This window comes from Zootoca vivipara, chromosome 10 (genome assembly GCF_963506605.1).
Source record: "Zootoca vivipara chromosome 10, rZooViv1.1, whole genome shotgun sequence".
Taxonomy (NCBI): Eukaryota; Metazoa; Chordata; class Lepidosauria; order Squamata; family Lacertidae; genus Zootoca; species Zootoca vivipara.
In genome coordinates, this window is record NC_083285.1 from 54,370,103 (window position 1) to 54,391,063 (window position 20,961).

The window sequence follows — 20,961 nt, forward strand, 5'->3', positions numbered from 1 at the left end:
CTGAATACATACACAGAAGGCCACAGGGAAGGAATAGAAAAGTTAGAAGGGAAAACTTAAGTGGGGAAAGCCCTGGAAGAAAAAGGCGACAAGTTGTTTAATTTTGAAAAATACACACAGAGAGAGTCTGTATCACATGTTGGGTTGAGCATTCCACAAATAAGGAGCACCCAAGGAAAACGGATAGAGACGGGAAGCAGTGGTTGGGTCCATGAGGTGAAACATCAAACAAATCCTGGAGCATGGAGAAACTGAGAGCATGAAGCGCAGAAAGGAAGATCATATTGTTGACCAGTGGAGAATAATCGGGGGAGCATTTAAGGAAGAAAGCTTTTAATCATGAACAGGGTCCCTTGAAAGCCAACATTAAAGCTGTGGAGAAGAGGAAGGCGATTCCTCTCAGGAGGTCACATAAGGAAGGGAATTGCCAAGGGGCAAAGTGATGCCTGCACATTGTCCTTGAGGATGTGGGATATGAAATCACTCAAAGGATGCAGAAAAAGGCTTTTCCAATAAGGCCTTTTCTTTCTTTCTTTCTTTCTTTCTTTCTTTCTTTCTTTCTTTCTTTCTTTCTTTCTTTCTTTCTTTCTTTCTTTCTTTCTTTGCTGATTGAAACCAATGGCAGGGATGTGAATGGCGCCTTGGGTTCCACGATGGGGAAAAAAAGTGGGGTAAAAAGAGTACGAGCAGCGTCAAAGTAGGTCAAAGGGCATACAGCTGCAGGCCGCAGTAAGCTTTTCTTCTCCACCTACACTGGAGCTTCAGAGACACTTCCACTTAGTGAAGTATTTTGTCGCAGTCCATTGTGCTGAACGTCTGTGTCTTGTGTTGGCTGGGTCATCAGTTGGAAGCGCTGGCCGAAGGATAGGCAAAGATTACCAAAACAAAGAAGATGCAAAGAACCTTAGCAAGAACAAGGGACAGAAATGGACACATCCTGCACTACATTAATTCTACTATGGTGCTCTTGGGCCATGTAACAAATTCCACACCTTGTTATAGTCAGAAGCGGATTTAGGGCAGAGTGAATGGTTCGCTGGCACAGGGTGCAGGGGCCAAGCAAAGGCCTTCCTGCCTCCTTCCCAAAGCCTAGTTAGCACTTGCCCAGCTTTGGGAAGGAGAGTTCTAGGATCCTACCAGAGCCTCACACATCCTTTCCAAAGCCTGATCCTCACTTACCTGACTTTGGGTTGGAAGGGGCATAAAATGTTGGCCTTGCATGGGGTGCCATGTTACCAAGGTTATAGTATAGTCCCCTGAGATAGAGTAGGAAACATGGTACTCTTCAGATGTTTTGTCCATGCTGACTGGAGATGATTATAACCCACAGCATAGGGGGGGGCACCAATTGGCCTACCCCATGCTCTATCTGGTTATTCAATGGTGGTCAATATCAAAACTCGACTTTAGTGCATATTAGAAAGTTGAAAAATAAAGCAACATAGACACTCCAAATATCAATAAAGGTGCAAATTTTGGAAGTGCCCATTGGGCTGAGGCCCTACTCTAGCAAACTTAGGTTGAAGTCAGTGACAGAACATAGAGGCTGAAGCTTCGATCTGACACAGACGTAAGTCACATAATTGGGATGGCAGCATAGAAGATGAGGCAGAGCACAAGGCATGTGCAGCCAAAGTGGGGCACTCCAACTGCTGCACCCATAATTATATTATTATTGCCATGCCCGGATTTGAGACTCCCAAACTCAGAAGGTCTGCTGGACCCTTTTCGACCACCTAAACAAGGCAGGTTTTTTTTCCCCAAGCAGGCATTTGACATGCCAGACCAGCAGAATTTGGGTGCAATGACCAGTTAAATTATTTTTATGTGCCTGCCTTTTCTTTTATTGGTTTCCTGTGCTGCTTTCCCTTTGATGGATGACTCGTAGTTGTTTTGAACACTGTGTCTGCACTGGAAGAGGAGGGTGTATCTCCCTCCAAATTAATGAATTAAATCTCATGCATGGAAGGCCAGCCATCCTATAGGTGAAGGTTTGCCCAGTCGATGGGGCAGGCAGCTGTGATCTCTTTCTCACACCACGGATTGGAAGAACTTGCCCCCACTGTCTCAGCACTGTTATGCAGAGATGTTATTGAACAAGGCAGGGATGTGGTGCCTTCAGGAGAGAGGGAGAAGCCCTCGGTTTCCAAATCAGAAGGCAGCTGAAATACCTTTCCCTGGATGAGGTCTAGAAAGCATTTAGCCTAGCGTTTCTACCATTGTGTGTGTGTGTGTGCGCATGCGCACACACGCACACACACACACCTCTTTACATTTATGCTCAGTAAGACTGAAATGGCCTATAATCTTTCCTGTCTGTCAGAACCACTTTATTCTGCACTGACATCTAATTTCCCTCCAAGCCTTAGCTCCGTTACAAACTAATCCAGGATCATTGCAGACAAGAGGCCACAACATCATACACAAACCTCCCTGCTGCCACCTGCTGTTTGCTGCCACGATGGAGAATCCAGCAGAGAACGGAGAGAGGAGAGTGGGCATTGATTGTAGGCTGCCTTTCTATAAAAATAGCATCCCGCCGTGCTGTGTAGGAGGGTCAGAGTGCACAGGGGGGAAGGATCCCACACTCCACATTCTAAGTGTTTTACTTGAGCAAAATGCATAGATATGAACCTTTTAAAAAATCCTTTTTCAACTGGCCTTTTAAGAGGTGTGTGTGTGTGTGTGTGTGTGTGTGTGTAACTTTGAGATATTTCACTGGAAGAGACTCATTTAATGAATGAATGATGCAGGAAGAGGACATCAAATAAGGATTTGGAATAATTCCATACAATACCTTTCCCATCACAAGGAATAGCCTACTCTTTTGCCCCCACAATTTCCACTGCATTTCATCTTGTGTGCATTCCTGGATATGATGCATAATATTTATTTTTGGCTTTTAAGTCACTTGCAGGCCTGGCCCTACCATTAGGCAGAGTGAGGCAGCTGACTCAGGTGACAGGTGCTACGGGGCAGCAGCAATGCCAAGATATTGGAGGTGTGCGCTGCATGGCCTGCCCTGTGTCCCCCTAAGGTAGTTTGCTGCCCTCAGCTGCAATGGAAGAGGCAGTCATGTTAAGAGTGCTAAGAATTGTGCCAGAATTGGAGAGGGAGGGTATCCTACCCTTTGCTTCAGGCAGCAAAATGTTGTGGGCCAGCCCTGATTGCTTGTGCCTCTGCAATCATATTGTTTAAAATTTGACCAGGACGCACTTTGTACTTGCCAACTATTATTTTATTTTTGGCTTCTGCCAATCCTTTGCCCTTCAACAGAAATTGTATTCTAAGCACAGCCATGAAAACTTCCCTCAATTTACTCCTCATCTGCTTTTTATCACCAATTAATTGAGGGTGCTAATTCGGGCTTAACTTTGGATTTCATGGTTTTAACCTTGTTGCAAAATATAGTTTCTGCATTGCACACAATAAGCCAATGAATTTTCCCTCTTGTTTTCCTCCTAGGAGTCAGTTCATTTGTTATCTGGATCCTGACTTTGAATGCAGCATGAGATCAATAATGCGCCCCATAGTTGTGCAGATGTTCTTCTAACTAAAGATGCCAGTGAAGCTTGCTTGGCCTGGATTTGGAAGTATGCAGTGCTCAAGAATTCCTGGCTTATCCTGTCCCTCACACACACACACAACCCAACCCTGTTCCCTTCAAAGAACACTTACTGAGCTGTGGCAGAAGTGGGATTGGCACTCTGGCCACAGGAAGAGGGAAATTTATCTTTCCTTTCATCTTGTGGCCAAAGAAAAATACTGCTTGTCCTTTGGAAATGAAGTTTCCCCAAGGACTAGAGCAGGCATAGGAAAACTCGGCCCTCCAGATGTTTTGGGACTACAACTCCCATCATCCCTAGCTAACAGGGCCAGTGCAGTGGTCAGGGAAGATGGGAGTTGTAGTCCCAAAACATCTGGAGGGCCGAGTTTGCCTACCGTGTTTCTCCGAAAATAAGCCATACTCCGAAAATAAGCCATACCCCAGAAATAAGCCATAGTGATAGGCAGTTTAACCTTGTAGGTTAAATTGTACCATACTTAATAATAATAAAAAGACATCCCCTGAAAATAAGCCACCGTGTGTGTGGTTTTTTTGAGGAAAAATAAATATAAGACGGTGTCTTATTTTTGGAGAAATGCGGTATGCCCGGACTAGAGGATCCTCCAGATGTCCTTTGTATTATAAATCCATTGTGATTTGTGCTGCTGATGCTATCTGGGAGGGGGTGTCACATGGGATACCCACTTTCGACAATGTTTGCACATGCAGGTATTTTTTTGGGGGGGGGGAGGCTGTCACACTGCTTCATTTACAGCCACTGCATATCCTGTAACCTTCAGCTGAAATCCAATAATTTTGGCCCCACTTTTGCATCACCGTAGCACCTCTGTGGTAGCATTGGGGAAAGATCGCAGAACAAACTCAAGCAGAATAAACCCACCATTAATGCACTCTTATTGTGTCAAGAACATGTTGCAGAAGACACCAGTAAAATCACACCAAGCTGGAGGGGTCCTAACACCACATCTAATGTTGGCTTGGAAATTAAGCCAACCTATTTCCATTAACTTGGAAAAGTAGATGGATTCCCCACCGCAAACCAACCTGACATGAGTTAGAGCAGTGTTTCCCAAACTTGGGTCGCCAGCTGTTTTTGGACTACAACTCCCATCACCCCTAGATAGCAAGAGCAGTGACAAGGGATGATGGGAACTGTAGTCCAAAAGCAGCTGGAGACCCAAGTTTGGAAAACACTGAGTTAGAGTGAGGAGTGACTCACCTCTACTACCGCTTGCAGCAAGATAACAAGCAGCAACACATCTCCCTGAACTTGCAGCAGGGATAGGGGGGGGAATTCGTTTGGCTTGCATTTTAACTAATTTGTACCTCCTGAGTCTAAACACAGCTAGCCTTCAAACACAGCTAGCCTTCAAAATGTGCTGTCCTCTCCAATTTGTGATGCAGCCCTTCAACCAAAAAGTGTGCACAGAAATGCACAAATTTGTGGAAAATAGCATACCAAAATTACATCATATTAGGGGGAAGCGACTTGCAAAAATTGCACAAAATTGCATACAAAAATGTATATATTGAGAGAAATGCTCACAAAAATGCCGATTTAAAAACAAACAAACCTCAATTGGGACAAACTGAATTTAAGGTCAGAAAAATGAAAAACTCAGGAGAAACTGAACTTGACAGCTTCGCGCTTCCCTACCTTGTGAAATTGACTTTGATAGGGAAGGATTGTTTATGATCAGGCTCAGCTCTGTATTTCATCCTGAACACAACTGTGGAGGGTCATGCAATATATGAGCAGATACCCTCCAACTTTTCTCGTATTAAAATAGGGACATTCTATTCTACATCAGTGTCTGCCCCCTCCCCGCCCCCCGCCCGAAGCCCCCTATATACTTGGACTGATGATAGAATATGGGGAAAGACTGTGTCTGGCTGAGGTGCCCCAACAGCTGTTACCAAGAGGAGTATGTAACAATACCGTACCAGAAACTGTCTTGGTTATATGCAGGAGCCTTAGATGATATATGGTAAAACTGCAAGGCATCAGAGGAGGCAGCCATGCAAGATGTTTACAAGGTGGCACTTTGGCACCAGCAACGTAGTCTCCATGGTCAGCAGCTATAAGCACCCTTTTGCACCAACGTAAGCTGGCCCCCTTAGGCCCTCTCCTGCTGCCACAATCACCAAACTCAGATGCACTGAGCGGTACTGGCTGGCAAAGCTGAGGAGCGCAGCAGCAGCAGTTCCTCCTCCTCCACCACCTCCTCCTCCTCCTCCTCCTCCTCCTCCTCCTCCTCCTCCTCCCCCTCCCCCTCCCCCTCCCCTCACTGCAGGTCCCACTGTGCTACCATGAAGGGCCAGGCTCCCTCATCTTCCCCCTGCCCCACCCTTCCTCAATCCCTTTCCCTGCTTGCAGAATTTGAGAAGCTGTGATGTCTTAAGGGTTTTCATGATGGTCCCAGCATTTTCAGGGCAGTTGGAGACTATGCGAACATGGATCCAGAAGCAGTCACTTGTCTGAAAACTGTAAGAGCAAGGAGCTGCCTTTTTTTGCTTTGTTTCTCCCGAGCCTAAAAAAGCTATTTTTAAAGTACCAATAACCTTGAAGCTAACTAGTTTCCCTCTTTGTGAAAGCATGAAATTTTGACTTGAGGTGCTAGTTTGAAAAATAATGTTCTCCAGGGGATTTGTATTCAAGCCTATCTTTGTTAGGATCAAGCAGATTTATTTCATTATCCAGGCAGTCTGCTGGAAAGGCCACAAGCCTGATTAACCCCAACCCTTTGCCTATCTTTCTTCTAGACAGACTTATTTATTGTCCTCACATAAGATCAGCCTGACCTCACCAACTAGCCTCAGCCCTGCAGTAATAGTGTTTTTGCTCTGATATGGATCAAATTATGCAAAATGAATAGGGAGAACTGTACAAAGAGAGAAGAGCAATTCCTATCAAAGCCTCTTTCAACTGCACAGAGCGATCTTTTCCCTATTTCTTCTAATGTCTGGGCACAATAAATGGAGGTATTGCATTGCTGTAACTATTCAGCTCCACAGGACAGGTGCAAAGAGTCCAAGGAAGCTTTCTCTTTGGAGGGCAGCAGCTGCCTTTCGGTTGAATGGATCTCCGATTAGATTTACAGCTAGGAAGGATTTTTCTCACAGTTGACTGCTTTCCTCCACTTTCCCCTGTATTCTTCAGCTTGGCTCATACCTCGTTTTCTGTTCCCTAGTTGGGATTCCCCAGAGCTACCGTACTTCCAGGGCTGATTTTAGGGAGATTTTGTGAGGGAAAACAATATGCCCTCAGCCAACTCCCTTCTCCTCTCTTGGAAACCACTGTCCACTTGCTTGCCCTCGCCCTCTGTGCCCAATCGACACAATCTACATGCAGGCTCAATCTCAGATTGCTTGGGAAGGACCCAGGAGAGGAGAAGACGTAGACCAGGGGTGTCAAACTCAAATTCATCGGGGGCCGCATCAGCAGTTTGGTCACCCTCAAAGGGCCGGTTGTGTCTGTAGGACTATGTGTCCACTCTTTATTATCATAAATTATTGTCACTGCATTCAATTATTACTGTTTTTTGTAATAATGTAAGGTCATTCCCACCCCCACGCGGATCACATTCCTGTGTCATGGCGCGTGTGTGGGAGGGGATGTAAATGAGGGAAATTTGAACAAAAGGTGGGGATCGATGGCTTCCGGGGGGGGGGGGGGCTCAACTAAACCTTCGGCAGGAAGGAGAAAGCCACTGCTGGGATTAAAAACCTGCAGATGGAAAGAGGGCTTCCCTCTCCCGCCCTGCGCACACCCAAACCCCGCTAGGCAGGATGCCACACGCTGCAACCCACCCCATGCTTTGGAGAGGGGCAGGAACATGCTGTGCAGCGCCAACTCCCTGCTTTGCTTTTGCATCTTCCCTCCTCAGCGCCAGAGTCCCTTCCCCTCGCGCTGAGGGAGGGCAGTGGGTTTCCCGAGGAGGAAGGCGGTGGCAGCCCCAGCGGACGTGCATCTTCGCCTCAGAGCTGCTCTTCCCCCCACCCGCACTGTTGTCGTCTTCGCCGCCGCCTCTCCCTACCGGGACTGCAGGCAGAGGAGGCTTGAAAACCTCCCCCCCAAAAAAAATTCCCCTCCCACCTACTCAAACCGCGAGGCGACTCCATCTGGAGCCCTACATCACGAGGGGCTGAGAGGAGGTGGCGGCAGAGCGGGAAGAGCAGGAACCCGTGCCGTCGTCGCCGCCTCCCTCCCGGCCGCCCCCCGGGGAGCAGCTCCACCGGAACTGAGAAGCCAAAGGGCAGCTCGGGGTGGGGGGCAGAGCAAAGGCCAGGGACCCTCCCGAGTGTCTATGAGGAGAAAACGGGGGAAGAGGGAAGAGAAACCCGGATCCATCAAGAGAGCGGCTGTTGCGCTTCGCCCTCAGGCTCACTCCGCGTCCCTTTTGCCCGCTCGCTTGCCCACCTCCCGGATGCAGCCGAGGAGAGGAAGGGAAGCGGCGGGCGGCGGCTCCCCAGTGCTGCCTCACTCGCTCTTGGAGACAACAGCAAAGCCCGCCAAAAAAAAATGCAACGCTGCTCCGTCCTGGCACCAACTTTGCCGGCGGCGCCTGTAGGGCTTTCCTACCTCCTCGGCGGGCTTCCTCCTCCTCCTCCTGCATCTCACTTCCCCGTCTGGCTGCTGTGCCACCGCCTCCCTCAGCCTCATTCGAAATTGAAATTCCCTGGCCAAGGCCGTCAGCGCGGCTCCAGCGCCCCGGCCTCCGCCTGCAGCCCCGCTCCCGGTTTTGACCCTCGGCCATTCGCAGGCTCCAGAACTACTGTCAGCGGCTACTGTCGGCAGCGGCTACGCGGGCCACATGACGAGGTCTGGCGGGCCGGATTAGGCCCCCGGGCCTTGTGTTTGACACCCGTGACGTAGACAGCTGTGGGAAGACCTTCAGTCTCACAAATGGCCTCATAGAGGCAAGACCTACCAAAAAAGAGTTGCTGTCCTCATTGTTTTTCTAATGAAGAATTAACTTCATCTACTTTGTGTGATTTACTGCTGGCTAGCTCCTAACAACCTGACTGCTTTCCTAACCAAAATGTACTTTTGGAACATTTTGGTTTCAGTTTGGAGACACTGTCAGACAATGGCCACCTTGCATCTGCCTTACTATCGCTAATCTCTTTAATGAGTCTTTTCCCTTTGCAGTTTTGGAGGTGTTGGGGGGGCGGGCAAAACTCAGCAGCTGAATATCCACTTTGCCTGCTGAATGTCTCTAGTTCAATTTCATCTATGCAATCAAAGAAACCACTCACTAACAGTGCCTCAGTCTTATCTGGGTTGAGCTTCATTCAGCTTATTGGCTCTCCTCTAGTCCATTGCTGAGAGAGGAAATTGATCTAACACATCCACTGCCTCACCTGCAGATGTGAAGAAGTAGAGTTGTGTGTCATCAGCATATTGCTGACAGCATACTCCAAAACTCCAGATGACTCTGCTCAGCAGTTTCATGTGGATGCTTTAACCCAATGTATTTATACCTGGCCATGATGAGTTAATTTATTGGCCCATCTGCCTCCATTCCTGTAGCTAGCTGGTTGTGGTTTTCCAAAGTCTCAAACAGACATCTTTCCTGGTCCTGTCACTTTTAAACACAGAGGCAAGGATTTTTAAAGGAAAAGAGAAAACGGTTCTAAAATCTGAGATCCTCTGGATGAGGAATTCTGTCCTTGATTTACTAAATTTGATGTGTGCACAGTACAAACATGGAAGTACAAAATATATAGCCTGAGCATCATTTCCCCCATCCACAAATGAGTTTTCATTGAGTTCTGGGCCATTCAGAGTATATGAGCCAAGCCTGATGAAGGTTCAGAAATGATGTCTATCAGCCTGCAACAGAGTGCAATCAGTAGCCTAAAGGTCAGACATTCATAACACATACAATCCCCTGAGCCACTTAATCCTCCAAGAAGGAAGGGCTTTCTATTGGATAACGGAAGGTCTTTGCCAAAATCAGAAAGAAGCTTAAAGAATAGCTTTGAGGATATGAAGAGGGATGATAGATGATGAGGATAAAATGTGTCTGAGAAGGTCTGAGTCTAAAGAGCCATTAGCACATGTTTATCTGAACTTTTTAGGCTGCAAAAGCTAGTGTAAGAAATGGCTGAAAGTTGTTGTTTTAACAACTAATCTCAAGCTCAGTTCTCACTCTCCCTGTGAACTCACACAATAGCCTCATTATTTCGTACCAACCATGCTATCTGCAATATGTGTACAATAGTATTGATCTACCTTAAAGGGTTGTAAATATTTCAGAGTCTTTATTATCACTGTAATCACACAATCAATGGCAAGCTCTTTGAAAGCTGAGAAAGAACAGTAGAAACCTAAAGTCAATTTGTTCCCATATGAATCTGCTGCACAACTGAACTCGTTGAAGTTGAGTTCAGTTCAGTTGCTGTTGTCTGCAAAGGTCAAGTGTCTAGTTACCAGTGTGAGGGCCTTTTTTGGGGTTGTATTCTAACTATGGAACTCCCTCCCCAAAGAGGAGCATTTTCATTATTATCCTTTAGGCTGGGAATGAAGACCTATGGCCCTCCAGATGACATTGGACTTGCATGAGCCCCAGGTAGCATGGGCAGAAGTCAGGGACGATGGGAGTCAGATTCCAAAAACATATGGATGGCCACAGGTCCCCCATTCTTGCTCCAGATGCCATGCAAAGTCTGCCCTGTTCAGTAGAGCTTCTGGAAGTTAATGGCTGCTGCTTTCATTGTTATGTATTACACTATGCTTCCAGATTTGATGTCCTTGTTTCCCTGGTTTGCTCTGTGGTTTGGGCTTAGTGTTTCTGCTGGATTTCTTAATTGCTGCTTTTAAGAATAAATAAATGCTTTTATCCTGCTTTTTGCTTTTATTTTGCAATGGTTGTTTTGTTTTTATGAAAATGTGTTTATGCTATTTTGCTCAACCTCCTTGAAAGGCATGTGTTTGACAGAAAGGGAGCACATAAAGCCCATAAATAGACAGATGTAGACATGATGTATTTGTTGTTGGACAATATGGAAATGCTGAGCTTGCTGGTGGCGTGTCTCTGCACCTGAGTCACTGCTGTGGTGAAATGGCTGGTTGTTTGTTTGTTTGTTTGTTTTGCTCCAATGAGGTCTCCACTCAACAACAAGGGAAAGTCGCGATACAATTTGCCCTTACCTGCTGGATCGTCCCCTTTGCAGTGAAGAAGAAGTACAGCATATATCCTGGGATCAAGATCATAGATGACAAAGCCATGGTCCAGCCAATCCCTTGGCCCCAAGCAGGATAAACGTATTTCCCTAGACTCAGGGGAGTCATTTCAAACACACTGAAGAAGAAAACACCCTGAACAAAGAGAAGAAGAAAATGTTGCAGCTCAGCAACAGCACGGAAAGCAACAGATTTGTTTGAGGCTGTTGACCTTTCTTCTAGACCAGACTATGCCAACCTGCTGCCCTCCTGATGTTTTAAACTATAAGTGTCATCAGAGGTAGTCCAAAATGTCTAAAGGGCACCAACGTAGCAAAAACTGGTCCAGATTCTCCATAGATGACTTCTCCACTGCCCTCAGCCCAGGGAGCTACTCTTAACACGCCCCAGGGGTGGCTGTGTAATAGCACCCATCCAATCTCCTTTCCATGTAACTTGTGCAGTTCCTTAAACAAATTCACAGAGGATAGGAATATCAGTAGTCACATTTAGATGTAGACAAAGGACAAACCAGCTCTATCTAAAGGTTAAAGCCTCCATTCCTACACCCAGGAAACACACACGAAGGACTAATGACACCAGCACTTACCATCTTGTCTAGTTTGGCCCTTTAAAAAGAGACCACAGACCTGGAAATGAAATTCTTAGGTTTGATCATCTTACCAAGCAGACAAGTGGAGTGAAGAAGGCCCAGCAGATCTTCCACCATCCACAGGGCTTATAACCAATCATCTCTTCAATGTTAGCATAAAATCTATTCACACCTGAAATCAGAAATATCTGTTAAGTGGATGGAAGGAGAGGTGTACTTTGGATTCAGAGGAATCCCTAAGGTGATTGTTGCCACTTTGGGTGGTACAGAAATTGTGTGAGCAGACAGGCAGCCAGGCGAACAAGCTGGTCCAGCACAAAGTGCCATGGAAACCCAATCCTGACCCTGATGGAGTTTGCAAAGAGGGGCCAGCTTTCACTTACTTACCATAACACCAAGAGATGGAGATGGTCTCGAAGAAGACAAGGAAGAGCAGGCACATGCCACTGGCTGAGTAATAATCAAACAGCTTGAAAACATAGATGCCACCCTGTGGGGACAGAATGAGAGGCTTAATGCACTTAGAGAGCAAGCAATGCAAATGAAATTATAAGAATTTCATTGGAAGGGAGGTGTTTGCCTGCAGCTTCACAATACTGTCTCATGGGCAGGTTTGACTGTTAAGAACAACACTGCAGGACAGAGGTTGTGCATGTTTTTCTTTCATTTCTTTAAAAATGGAAATACTAGGCTTGTATGTTAGATGCCCCCAACATTAACTCCCTTGCCATGATCCTGATGAAAACCCATCCCCAAGCCTCTAAATCTATTATTATTATTATTATTATTATTATTATTGTCACAGTGGCCGGAGTGGACTACTTCAGAGTAACGACGCTACGCAGCTCTGCATTTTATTCTTTTATTGGTGCTGCGTATTTACAGTGCTCAAGTCATTGCTATTTACACGGAGCGATGTTGTCAGTCGGTTTCAGAACCTCCTAATGGCTTTTGGCGCGTCTTTCTCCAACACAAAAGCTTTGGCAGACCCATCCTCTTGCCCCTCCTCTTCCTGCGTAATTCTGGAGTTGGGGGGATGGGTCTTCCCCCCTTACTTGCCCCTTCCTGTCCCACCTGGGACCCTGGCTCCTCTACCTTGCCTGAGCCTCGGACACGACTTCCTGCTTCCCCACTGGAATCGGAACTCTCCCTGCTTTCCCCTTTGCTCGGGGACGGGCTTGAACTCAGGAGGGGAGGGACTTCGCGATATCCCCTGTCCCTCACATCCACCCCCCTCCCAAGCTCTCCTTCACCCCTCCCCAGGCCCCCCCATGTGTCGGTGACGACTGGAAGCCTAAAAACTCGGTGCTCTCCGAGCCCGTTGGTGTGAACACCTCCCCCCAGTCCTGCGAGCCCCCCCCTTCCGCCTGGGAGGACGGGAATCCCAAAAAGTCCGTGGCGTCAGAGCTGGTGGGGGTAAAAATGTTTTGCCAATCTGCTCCTTCCTCTGACTGGGTGGATCTTGGCGACACCCATACCTCATCCTCTGGTTCCTCAAACTCCGCTTCCCAGCGCCATGGTGAGCTGTTCTCCCGTGCCTCCTCCTCCTCCCCCTCCCTTTCCATGTGCCAGGGCTTGGGTCTGTGGGGAAAGAGGGCGTGAAATTCTTCCACCAAGAATTCCTCCTGTATCTGAGTGGCGGGAACCCATTCATTCTGGGACGGTGGAGCATCCTCCCATGCCATGAGGTACTCCAGGCCCCCCACCCCCCACCTTGAATCCAGGATGGCCGTGGCCTCATTGAGTTGCTCCCTGCTTTCCCTCTCCCCCCCTCCCTCGGGGGTTTGTTCGCTGTCTCGGAGCCTGCTGCTTTCCCTGTACGGCGACAGCAGCGATCTATGAAACACTGGATGCACCCTCATGTCCTCTGGCAGTGCCAGCCTGTATGCCACCGGGTTGACCTGTTGCGTGACCGTGAAGGGGCCCAGCCATTTGGGTGCCAGCTTTTTGCACCTCCCTCTGGTGGGAAGGCCCTCCGAGGACAACCACACCTTGTCCCCCACCCTGATGACCTCCCCTTGTCGCCTGTGGCGATCAGCCCCCTTTTTGTACGCTTCCTTGGCCCTCTCCAAGTGTTCTCTGAGCTGCTGGTGCACCGTCTCCAGTTCCTCTGCCCAATCCTCAGCCTGTGGGCCCTCCTCCTCCTCCTCCCTCTCCCTCTCTGGGAAAGATCTGAGGTCGCGCCCGTAATTGGCCTTAAAGGGCGACACCCCTGTGGAGACGTGCACTGCATTGTTGTAGGCAAATTCTGCTAGTGGCAAGCGATCCACCCAGTCCGTTTGCCGCTGGCTGACGTAGCATCTCAGGTACTGCTGCAGAATGGCGTTGACCCTCTCCGCTTGTCCGTTGGTCTGCGGGTGTCTAGCCGTCGACAAGCTGACCTCCACCTGCAGGAGGTTCATGAGCCGCCGCCAGAACCTGGAAACAAATTGGCGGCCACGATCCGAAATAACCCTTAAAGGTAATCCATGCAGTCTGAAAACGTGATCAACAAACAGTTTGGCTGTCTCTTCTGCCGAAACTGCCCTGGCACACGGTATAAAGTGACACATTTTGGACATGAGGTCCACCACCACCAACACTGCAGTCTTACCCCTGGACGAAGGCAGATCTGTGATGAAGTCCATGGACACCACTTCCCACGGCCTGTGTGGTGTGGCTAAGGGCTCCAGCAACCCTGGTGGCGCTGCTCTGACCACCTTCGCCCGCTGGCAGGTGGTACAGCCCCTTACATAGTCTCGAACATCTTCCCTCACCCCTGGCCACCAGAAGTGTCTCATGACTAGGTGAGTGGTCTTGTCCCTTCCAAAATGCCCCGCTGTAGGGTTGTCGTGCATCTGCTTGAGGACCGTACGTCGAAGCTGGGTGGTGGGTAGGTACAGCGCACCCTTGTAGAAAAGCAGCCCTCTGCGTTCTGCAAAGTCTTTTGCCTGCTCCCTCCCCCCTCTCAGTTCTCTGAAGATGCGGTTGGCAAATTCATCCGCTGCCGTCAGTGCTGTGAGTTCTGCCTCGCTCACCACTGCTGCTCCGCAGGACCATGCCGACGGGGGGAAAATGTGCCTTGGGGCTGGTGGCGCCTCCTCCTCCATGTACTCTGGCTTGCGGGAGAGGGCATCCGCCCTGACATTCTGCTCTCCTGGGATGTAGTGTATGGAGAAGTTGAAGTTCGAGAAGAACTCTGCCCACCGTATCTGCCGCTGGTTGAGCACCCTGGCAGTTCTCCAGAACTCCAGGTTCTTGTGGTCTGTGCACACCTGGATGGGGTGCTTGGCGCCCACCAGGAAGTGTCTCCAGTGCTGGAACGCCGCGTGGATCGCCAGAAGTTCCCGATCAAAAACTGTGTAGTTTCGCTCAGGCTGGGTCAACTTCCTGGAGAAGAAGGCACAGGGTCTCCACTCTCTGTTGGCGTCCAGTTGCAATAAAATGGCGCCCACAGCCTTATCAGAAGCATCTGTTTCAATGCGTAGGGGCGCGTCCTGAACCACGTGGAACAGGTTCTGGTCTGAGGCGAACACCCTCTTGAGGCTTTCGAACGCTGCTTGCGCCTCTGGTGTCCACCTGAACTTCTGCTTGCCTCTCAGGCAGTCAGTGATGGGAGCCGTAACTCGAGAGAAGTTCTTGATGAACTTCCTGTAGAAGTTGGCAAAGCCTAGTAGGCGTTGGGCATCTTTGCGCGTCCTGGGGCTGTGCCAGTCCAGGATGGTCTGCACCTTGTCCTTGTCCATTGCCAGCCCCTTGTCTGACAGCTTGTAGCCCAGGAAGTCCACCTCCTTGGTGTGAAACTTGCACTTCTCCAGCTTCACATACAGGTGGTTCTCCTTCAGGCGCTGTAACACCTCCCTGACGTCCTTCACGTGCTGCACTGGGTCGTTGGAGTAAATAAGGATGTCATCCAGAAAGACCAAGCATTTCCTGAAGAGTAGGGACCCCAGGACGTGGTGCATGAAGGCCTGGAAGCATGCTGAGCCCCCTTGCAACCCGAAGGGCATCACCAGATATTCAAAAGAGCCCAGAGGCGTGAACATCGTGGTTTTCCACTCATCGCCTTCCCGGATCCTGATCAAGTTGTACGCCCCCCTCAGGTCTAGCTTGGTGAAAATCTTGCCCCTGCGTGCCGCTGTCAGGAGATCATCCACTCTGGGCATGGGGAAAGCCACTGGCTCTGTCACCGAATTCAGCCGTCTAAAATCCACCACAAGACGGCGCTGTTGCGTGTCTTTCTTGTCCACCCAGAAGACCGGGCTGCCCCCTGCTGCCTTGCTTTCTCTGATGAACCCCCGCTTGAGGTTCTTGTCGATAAAAGCGCGCAGATCCTCCAGTTCCTGGTCTGACATGGCGTACAGCTTGGCTGGGGGTATAGTTGCCCCAGGCACCAGGTTGATCTGGCAGTCAAAAGGCCTGTGTGGGGGCAGGTGGTCGGACTCCGCTTCACTGAAGACCTCCTGCAGGTCCCAGTATGGTTTGGGTATCGCCTCACCCCCTTTGACGTGCATGGTGGCCACCGTGGCTATCGGAGGCCCCTCCCCTGGTTGGTGCTGCATGCAATGTTCCAGGCAAAAGTCCGATCCAAAAGTGATGCATCTCTGATGCCAACTTATGGAGGGGTCGTGGCGCGCCAGCCAGCTCATGCCCAAAACGATTGGGGGGTCTGAGATGGTGGTGACGTTGAATGCCAGTGTCTCTGAGTGCCTTCCAACCGTCATTCTCATGGGGGGGGTTTGATGAGTGATGGCCCCTCCCAGCAGCTCTCTGCCGTCAATGGTTGCCACGTGCAGAGGAAAATCCAGCTGCAGAAGCTGGATCTGGTGCTCTTCTGCAAAGTTCCTCGAGAAGAAGTTCGCTGACGCCCCACTGTCAATTAAGGCGAGGACTGTCAGGGGATAGCCATTAGGGAGCGTGAGCGTCACTTCTAGAACCACTCCTGCTCTGGGAGGGGTGGGCTGGCTCTGCTCCTCTCTGTGCGGGTGGGTGGGCTGGGGCTGTTGTCTGCTGACTGTGCCTGGCTGCCGCCCCTTGTCTCCTGCAGCCAGGCTTTCCCGTTTCCCTGCTGTGGTGCTGCGTCAGTGGGGGAGGGCACAACCGTTCCCGCCTTTCCTTGCCACTCCCTGCGATGTGGGCAGTCTCTGACGAGATGCTGGGGGGAGTTGCAGAGAAAGCAATTCCCACCCCTTCCCTCCTTGCGTCTTGGCGCCGCTGGGGTTTGAAAAGCCCGCGCGCGCGCGCTATCAATCTGCATGGGTTCCTGGTCCTGACTGGCCCCAGGCGTGGCTTGAAAGGGTTGTTGAGGGAGTGGCTTCTCCTGCGACCGTGGGAACCAAGCCCGCTTTGCGCGCGTTGCTTGCTTGTCGCTCCATCTGGATTCCTGCCTCACCCCCACCGCCAGAGCCGCTTTGCTCAGTTGATCCATATTACTGGGTTTTGGACCTCTCGAGAGCTCATCCTTCACCTCCTCATGCAACCCCAAGTAAAACGCCGCTTGCATTGGGGCAGACTCCAGATCCCACCCCAATCTGTGCACCAGCATGGTGAATTTCGCCCAATACGCGCGAACTGTCATATTTCCTTGGCGTAAATTATGAAGTTCCTCCTTAGTCTGGTCCATATGACTATCGGACGAATACATCGTTTTCAAACCTTCTAGAAATAGTTTGACATTCTTCATGCAAGGATTCCTTGTTGCAATTAACGGTCTTAGCCACTCCCTGGCCGCCCCTGTAAGGTGCTCCACAATAAACGCTACTCTGTGCTCATCATCAGGGAACTCATCATGGTGCAGCTCAAGAGCATACACAATCTCAGTCTCAAAGCCCTGAAACTCCTTCGGGTCTCCATTGAACTTGCTTACTAGGGTCCCGGCTCTCCTTCCTGGCAGCACTTGGACTTGGGGTGCCCCTCCCGCCTTGTTTTTCTCTGCATCCAGCTTGTTTTGGAGGTCTACCGCCACCGCCCTTAAATGCTGCTCTTTTTCCTGGAGCTCTCTCACCTGTTCCGCAAGTTGTAGCCGGTCGTCCTGGACCTTCTTAGTCTCCTCTTTAGCTGCCTTCAATTCTCCCTGCGCCTGCAGCGACAGCTGTTGCAGTTCTAGCTGGGCTTGCTCAGCGATCTGCCGCCACTTCTCCGCCTCTGACACGCTCATCCCGGCAACTCCAAAGTAGCCCAAAAATGATTAGGAGGTTGCTGTCACAGTGGCCGGAGTGGACTACTTCAGAGTAACGACGCTACGCAGCTCTGCATTTTATTCTTTTATTGGTGCTGCGTATTTACAGTGCTCAAGTCATTGCTATTTACACGGAGCGATGTTGTCAGTCGGTTTCAGAACCTCCTAATGGCTTTTGGCGCGTCTTTCTCCAACACAAAAGCTTTGGCAGACCCATCCTCTTGCCCCTCCTCTTCCTGCGTAATTCTGGAGTTGGGGGGATGGGTCTTCCCCCCTTACTTGCCCCTTCCTGTCCCACCTGGGACCCTGGCTCCTCTACCTTGCCTGAGCCTCGGACACGACTTCCTGCTTCCCCACTGGAATCGGAACTCTCCCTGCTTTCCCCTTTGCTCGGGGACGGGCTTGAACTCAGGAGGGGAGGGACTTCGCGATATCCCCTGTCCCTCACAATTATTATTATTATTATTATTTGCATACTGCCCTATACTCGCAGGAGCATGCTATGGGGAAGAAAGGGGGGAATCCCTCACTCCTTCAGTGGCATGGTCTTGATCCTTGATCTGGGCTGTCCTTAGACATGCCATTTTGTCTGAAAAAAATGAAACACATGAAATGCAACCACAAATTCCTGGTTCTGCAACCACACATCTTCCAGTTTTACTCCAGCCATCGTGGATTTCCACAAAGACCTCTGGGATGGTAGCTTGACCAAGGTAGTTAGATTATAGGGATGTCCACTAACCCGAAGAAAGGCCCATGTCTACTCTTTTACAGACATCAGCTGTGCACCGGTCTTTTCCAGCGTTTTCCACATGATTACGGTATTTACTGGGATGGAGAGCTAGATACCCACTCTTTTTGCAGGGTCTTTGGCTCAACTCCTCAACCCTCCTTTCCAATTGTAGCTTTATATGTTGCTGTAACTGCAGTTGTCCCAATCAATCCCTTAGGACCTTTGCCTTTCTCTTCCTCTCTCTGTTTTCTCCATTGCACTGCACTGTGAGGCTGCATGCCCTGCCTCCCAGGAGAAACTTTGAAGCAAGCGGGAGACCAACCTGGCCCTACCATTTACCAAAGAAGGAATACCAGCAGGGAGCTTCAATTCCCTCTCCCTGTCATAAAGAGCACTGTGTTCTGACTGACTGCTGCTGCGGGACCCTATGTAGAAGCAATGATGAAAGCACACTCTGCCCCCATCCAAGAGTCAAAGAACAGAAGCCACCAGATGCTATTTATGGTAAGCAAGAACTCCAGAACAGAAGGATCACCCTGACTTGAACTGGATAACAGTTGCCTACTTGGAGCTCCCCACTTTGTTTGGGCCTTGAATAACAGATCTGTTATCAAAAAGAGACTTAGAATATTGGATCCACACCTGAATAAGCACTGAAACTAAGAGATCATCAACATCTAATAGTAAAAGGGTATGCACCGTTTTTATTACCTGGGTGATGTTGGAGAATCCAATGAGGTAAGAGACTAAACACACCACTGCAATAAAGATTTTCTTCCTTGCTCTCAGCACATGTGGAAACTCATCCATCAGGGCTGTGATGAAGCCTTCCACAGTGCAAAACTGCAGGAAGAAATTAACAGGAATACATCAGCAACCTCCTTGTTGAACCTGTATCTCCTTAGCTTTTCACATCAGCCTTTGAATCCACACAATGGCTTGGTTCAGACGTAACATCAAACCATGGTTTGATGCTATTAGAAAGAGCGTTCAAAGGGCCACAATTTTTTATGCTCTCCTTCCATGACATGTTCATGGCAATTCCCTTCCTTGCCTCCTGGTTTAAGGCAAAAACCATTGTTACACACCCAGGGCAGAGAGGGGGGGGTTATTGTTTGGTGGTGGGGGTTATTCTTGTTTTTATTGCCTATTTTGTGTTTCTATCTTGTATTTTTATGTCGTGAACCACCGTTAGATCTACAAATGAAGAGTGGCGTACAAATTTAATTTAAAAAATAGCAAACTATAATTTGAATGAGGAGAATTTAGGAAACCTGCATTTTATTTTTTTATTTACTTATACAGAGATTTCTACCCTACACTTCCAGCATCTTTGCACCACTCAGGACAAGCCTATAAGAATTTTAAAATCACATTGTCTTAAAACATATAAAAGATCAGTTATAAATACAATAATTTTTAAATACACAACATTGAAAATACAGTGGTGATATCCAATGTTAGTCATGCACAGAGCAGACCCATTGAACTCAACGGGCTTAAGTAACTTCATTGATTTCTGTGGGTCTGCTCTAACTTGGGGGTTCATCCACACTGTTACATGATTTCTAGTCACAGGTCCAAGAAGCTTTAGTTATGTCCCACTGCTTTCTCTGAGAAAATCCACTTTTACTGCTGAATTGGAACAAAATGTCTGTGAGATAAATTAGCCTCATATAGCCAACATGCTTAAGTCTAATTGAAGCATGAAGGGGTTAAGATAACACAGTAAGCTGTCCTGCCAGGCTTAGCTAGGTCACTTCCCCTCACCGTGAGAAGAAGGGTTACTAAATACTTAGTTCTCTCAGGTTCCACCATTACCAGTAAGGAAATCTAAGGTGGATTCTCCAAGCTTAGACTGTATGGCTTAAGCAAGTCTTTTTTGTGTTTCTATACAAATAATTTAGAAATTTTTACCATTTTGGAACCTAAGTTATACTGCCTGTCTTTTCTTGCTGCTGTATGGAAAAGCACATGAATCTGACATTTGAATAGTTTGTAAGTAAACCATTTTTAACCAACAAAATGTGTGGGGGTTTTTCTGTGTTAAAAGAAGCAACTTAGACTAGGATATTTTAAAGGTCTATCCACCTATATTCCCATGCTTACTTTTTTGCATGTTTTGTAATTTTAAATCTCTGCTGGGGCTCTATCACTAAGGAGTACCTGTCCCAAAACTGAACCTAGACACCCAGGGAATTCTCCTTTTATTTTACCTGCATTTTCCCTTTTATCAAACAAACCAACATCAATCTGCAGAAAATGTTCCTTCTGATTCAGCAGTACATAGCAGATTTCCCCAGGGAATGGAATGGAACAAAACTAAAAAATCTCAGATTTTCAGTCATGGAACAAACAGAAGTCTGAATGAGCCCTTAGTTGGATATCAACCAATAAAGGCAAAGAACACAAATAAAATATGACAGAACAAAATATATTTCTCAACTGGTGAAAGACAGCCAGAGGAGAGACCATCCATATTTCACAGGGCACTGTATTGGGGCAGACACTGAGAAGGCCCTGTTGGTTGTTGCCACCAACTGTGCCTTCAGCTTACATAGGATGGAGAAAAGGGCCTCTCCATTTAAACTGAGGATTTGCCCATATGGTGTGTCTGTGTTTTACCAAACAGATGTGCAATCCACAGAGAAGATGGCCTTAATTTCATTTTGCTTTCATGCTTGTTATATGCACAAGTAATTTTTGCAACAATGCTTCATTT

The 20,961-nt window shown here is 48.5% G+C and overlaps 1 protein-coding gene across 1 annotated transcript in view; it reads right to left on the bottom strand.

Moving 5' to 3' along the window:
• Positions 1–748: 748 nt before the first annotated feature.
• The window catches only part of LOC118091178 (sodium- and chloride-dependent GABA transporter 1-like), a 37,676-nt gene continuing 17,463 nt past the window's right edge, over positions 749–20,961 (bottom strand). The window contains exons 10-14 of the mRNA XM_060279441.1: positions 18,951–19,082; positions 11,737–11,839; positions 11,421–11,521; positions 10,725–10,892; positions 749–853 (exon numbers count right to left, since the gene is read on the bottom strand). Coding sequence (XP_060135424.1) covers positions 749–853; positions 10,725–10,892; positions 11,421–11,521; positions 11,737–11,839; positions 18,951–19,082 — 609 coding nt within the window. The remainder of the gene's footprint in view (positions 854–10,724; positions 10,893–11,420; positions 11,522–11,736; positions 11,840–18,950; positions 19,083–20,961) is intronic.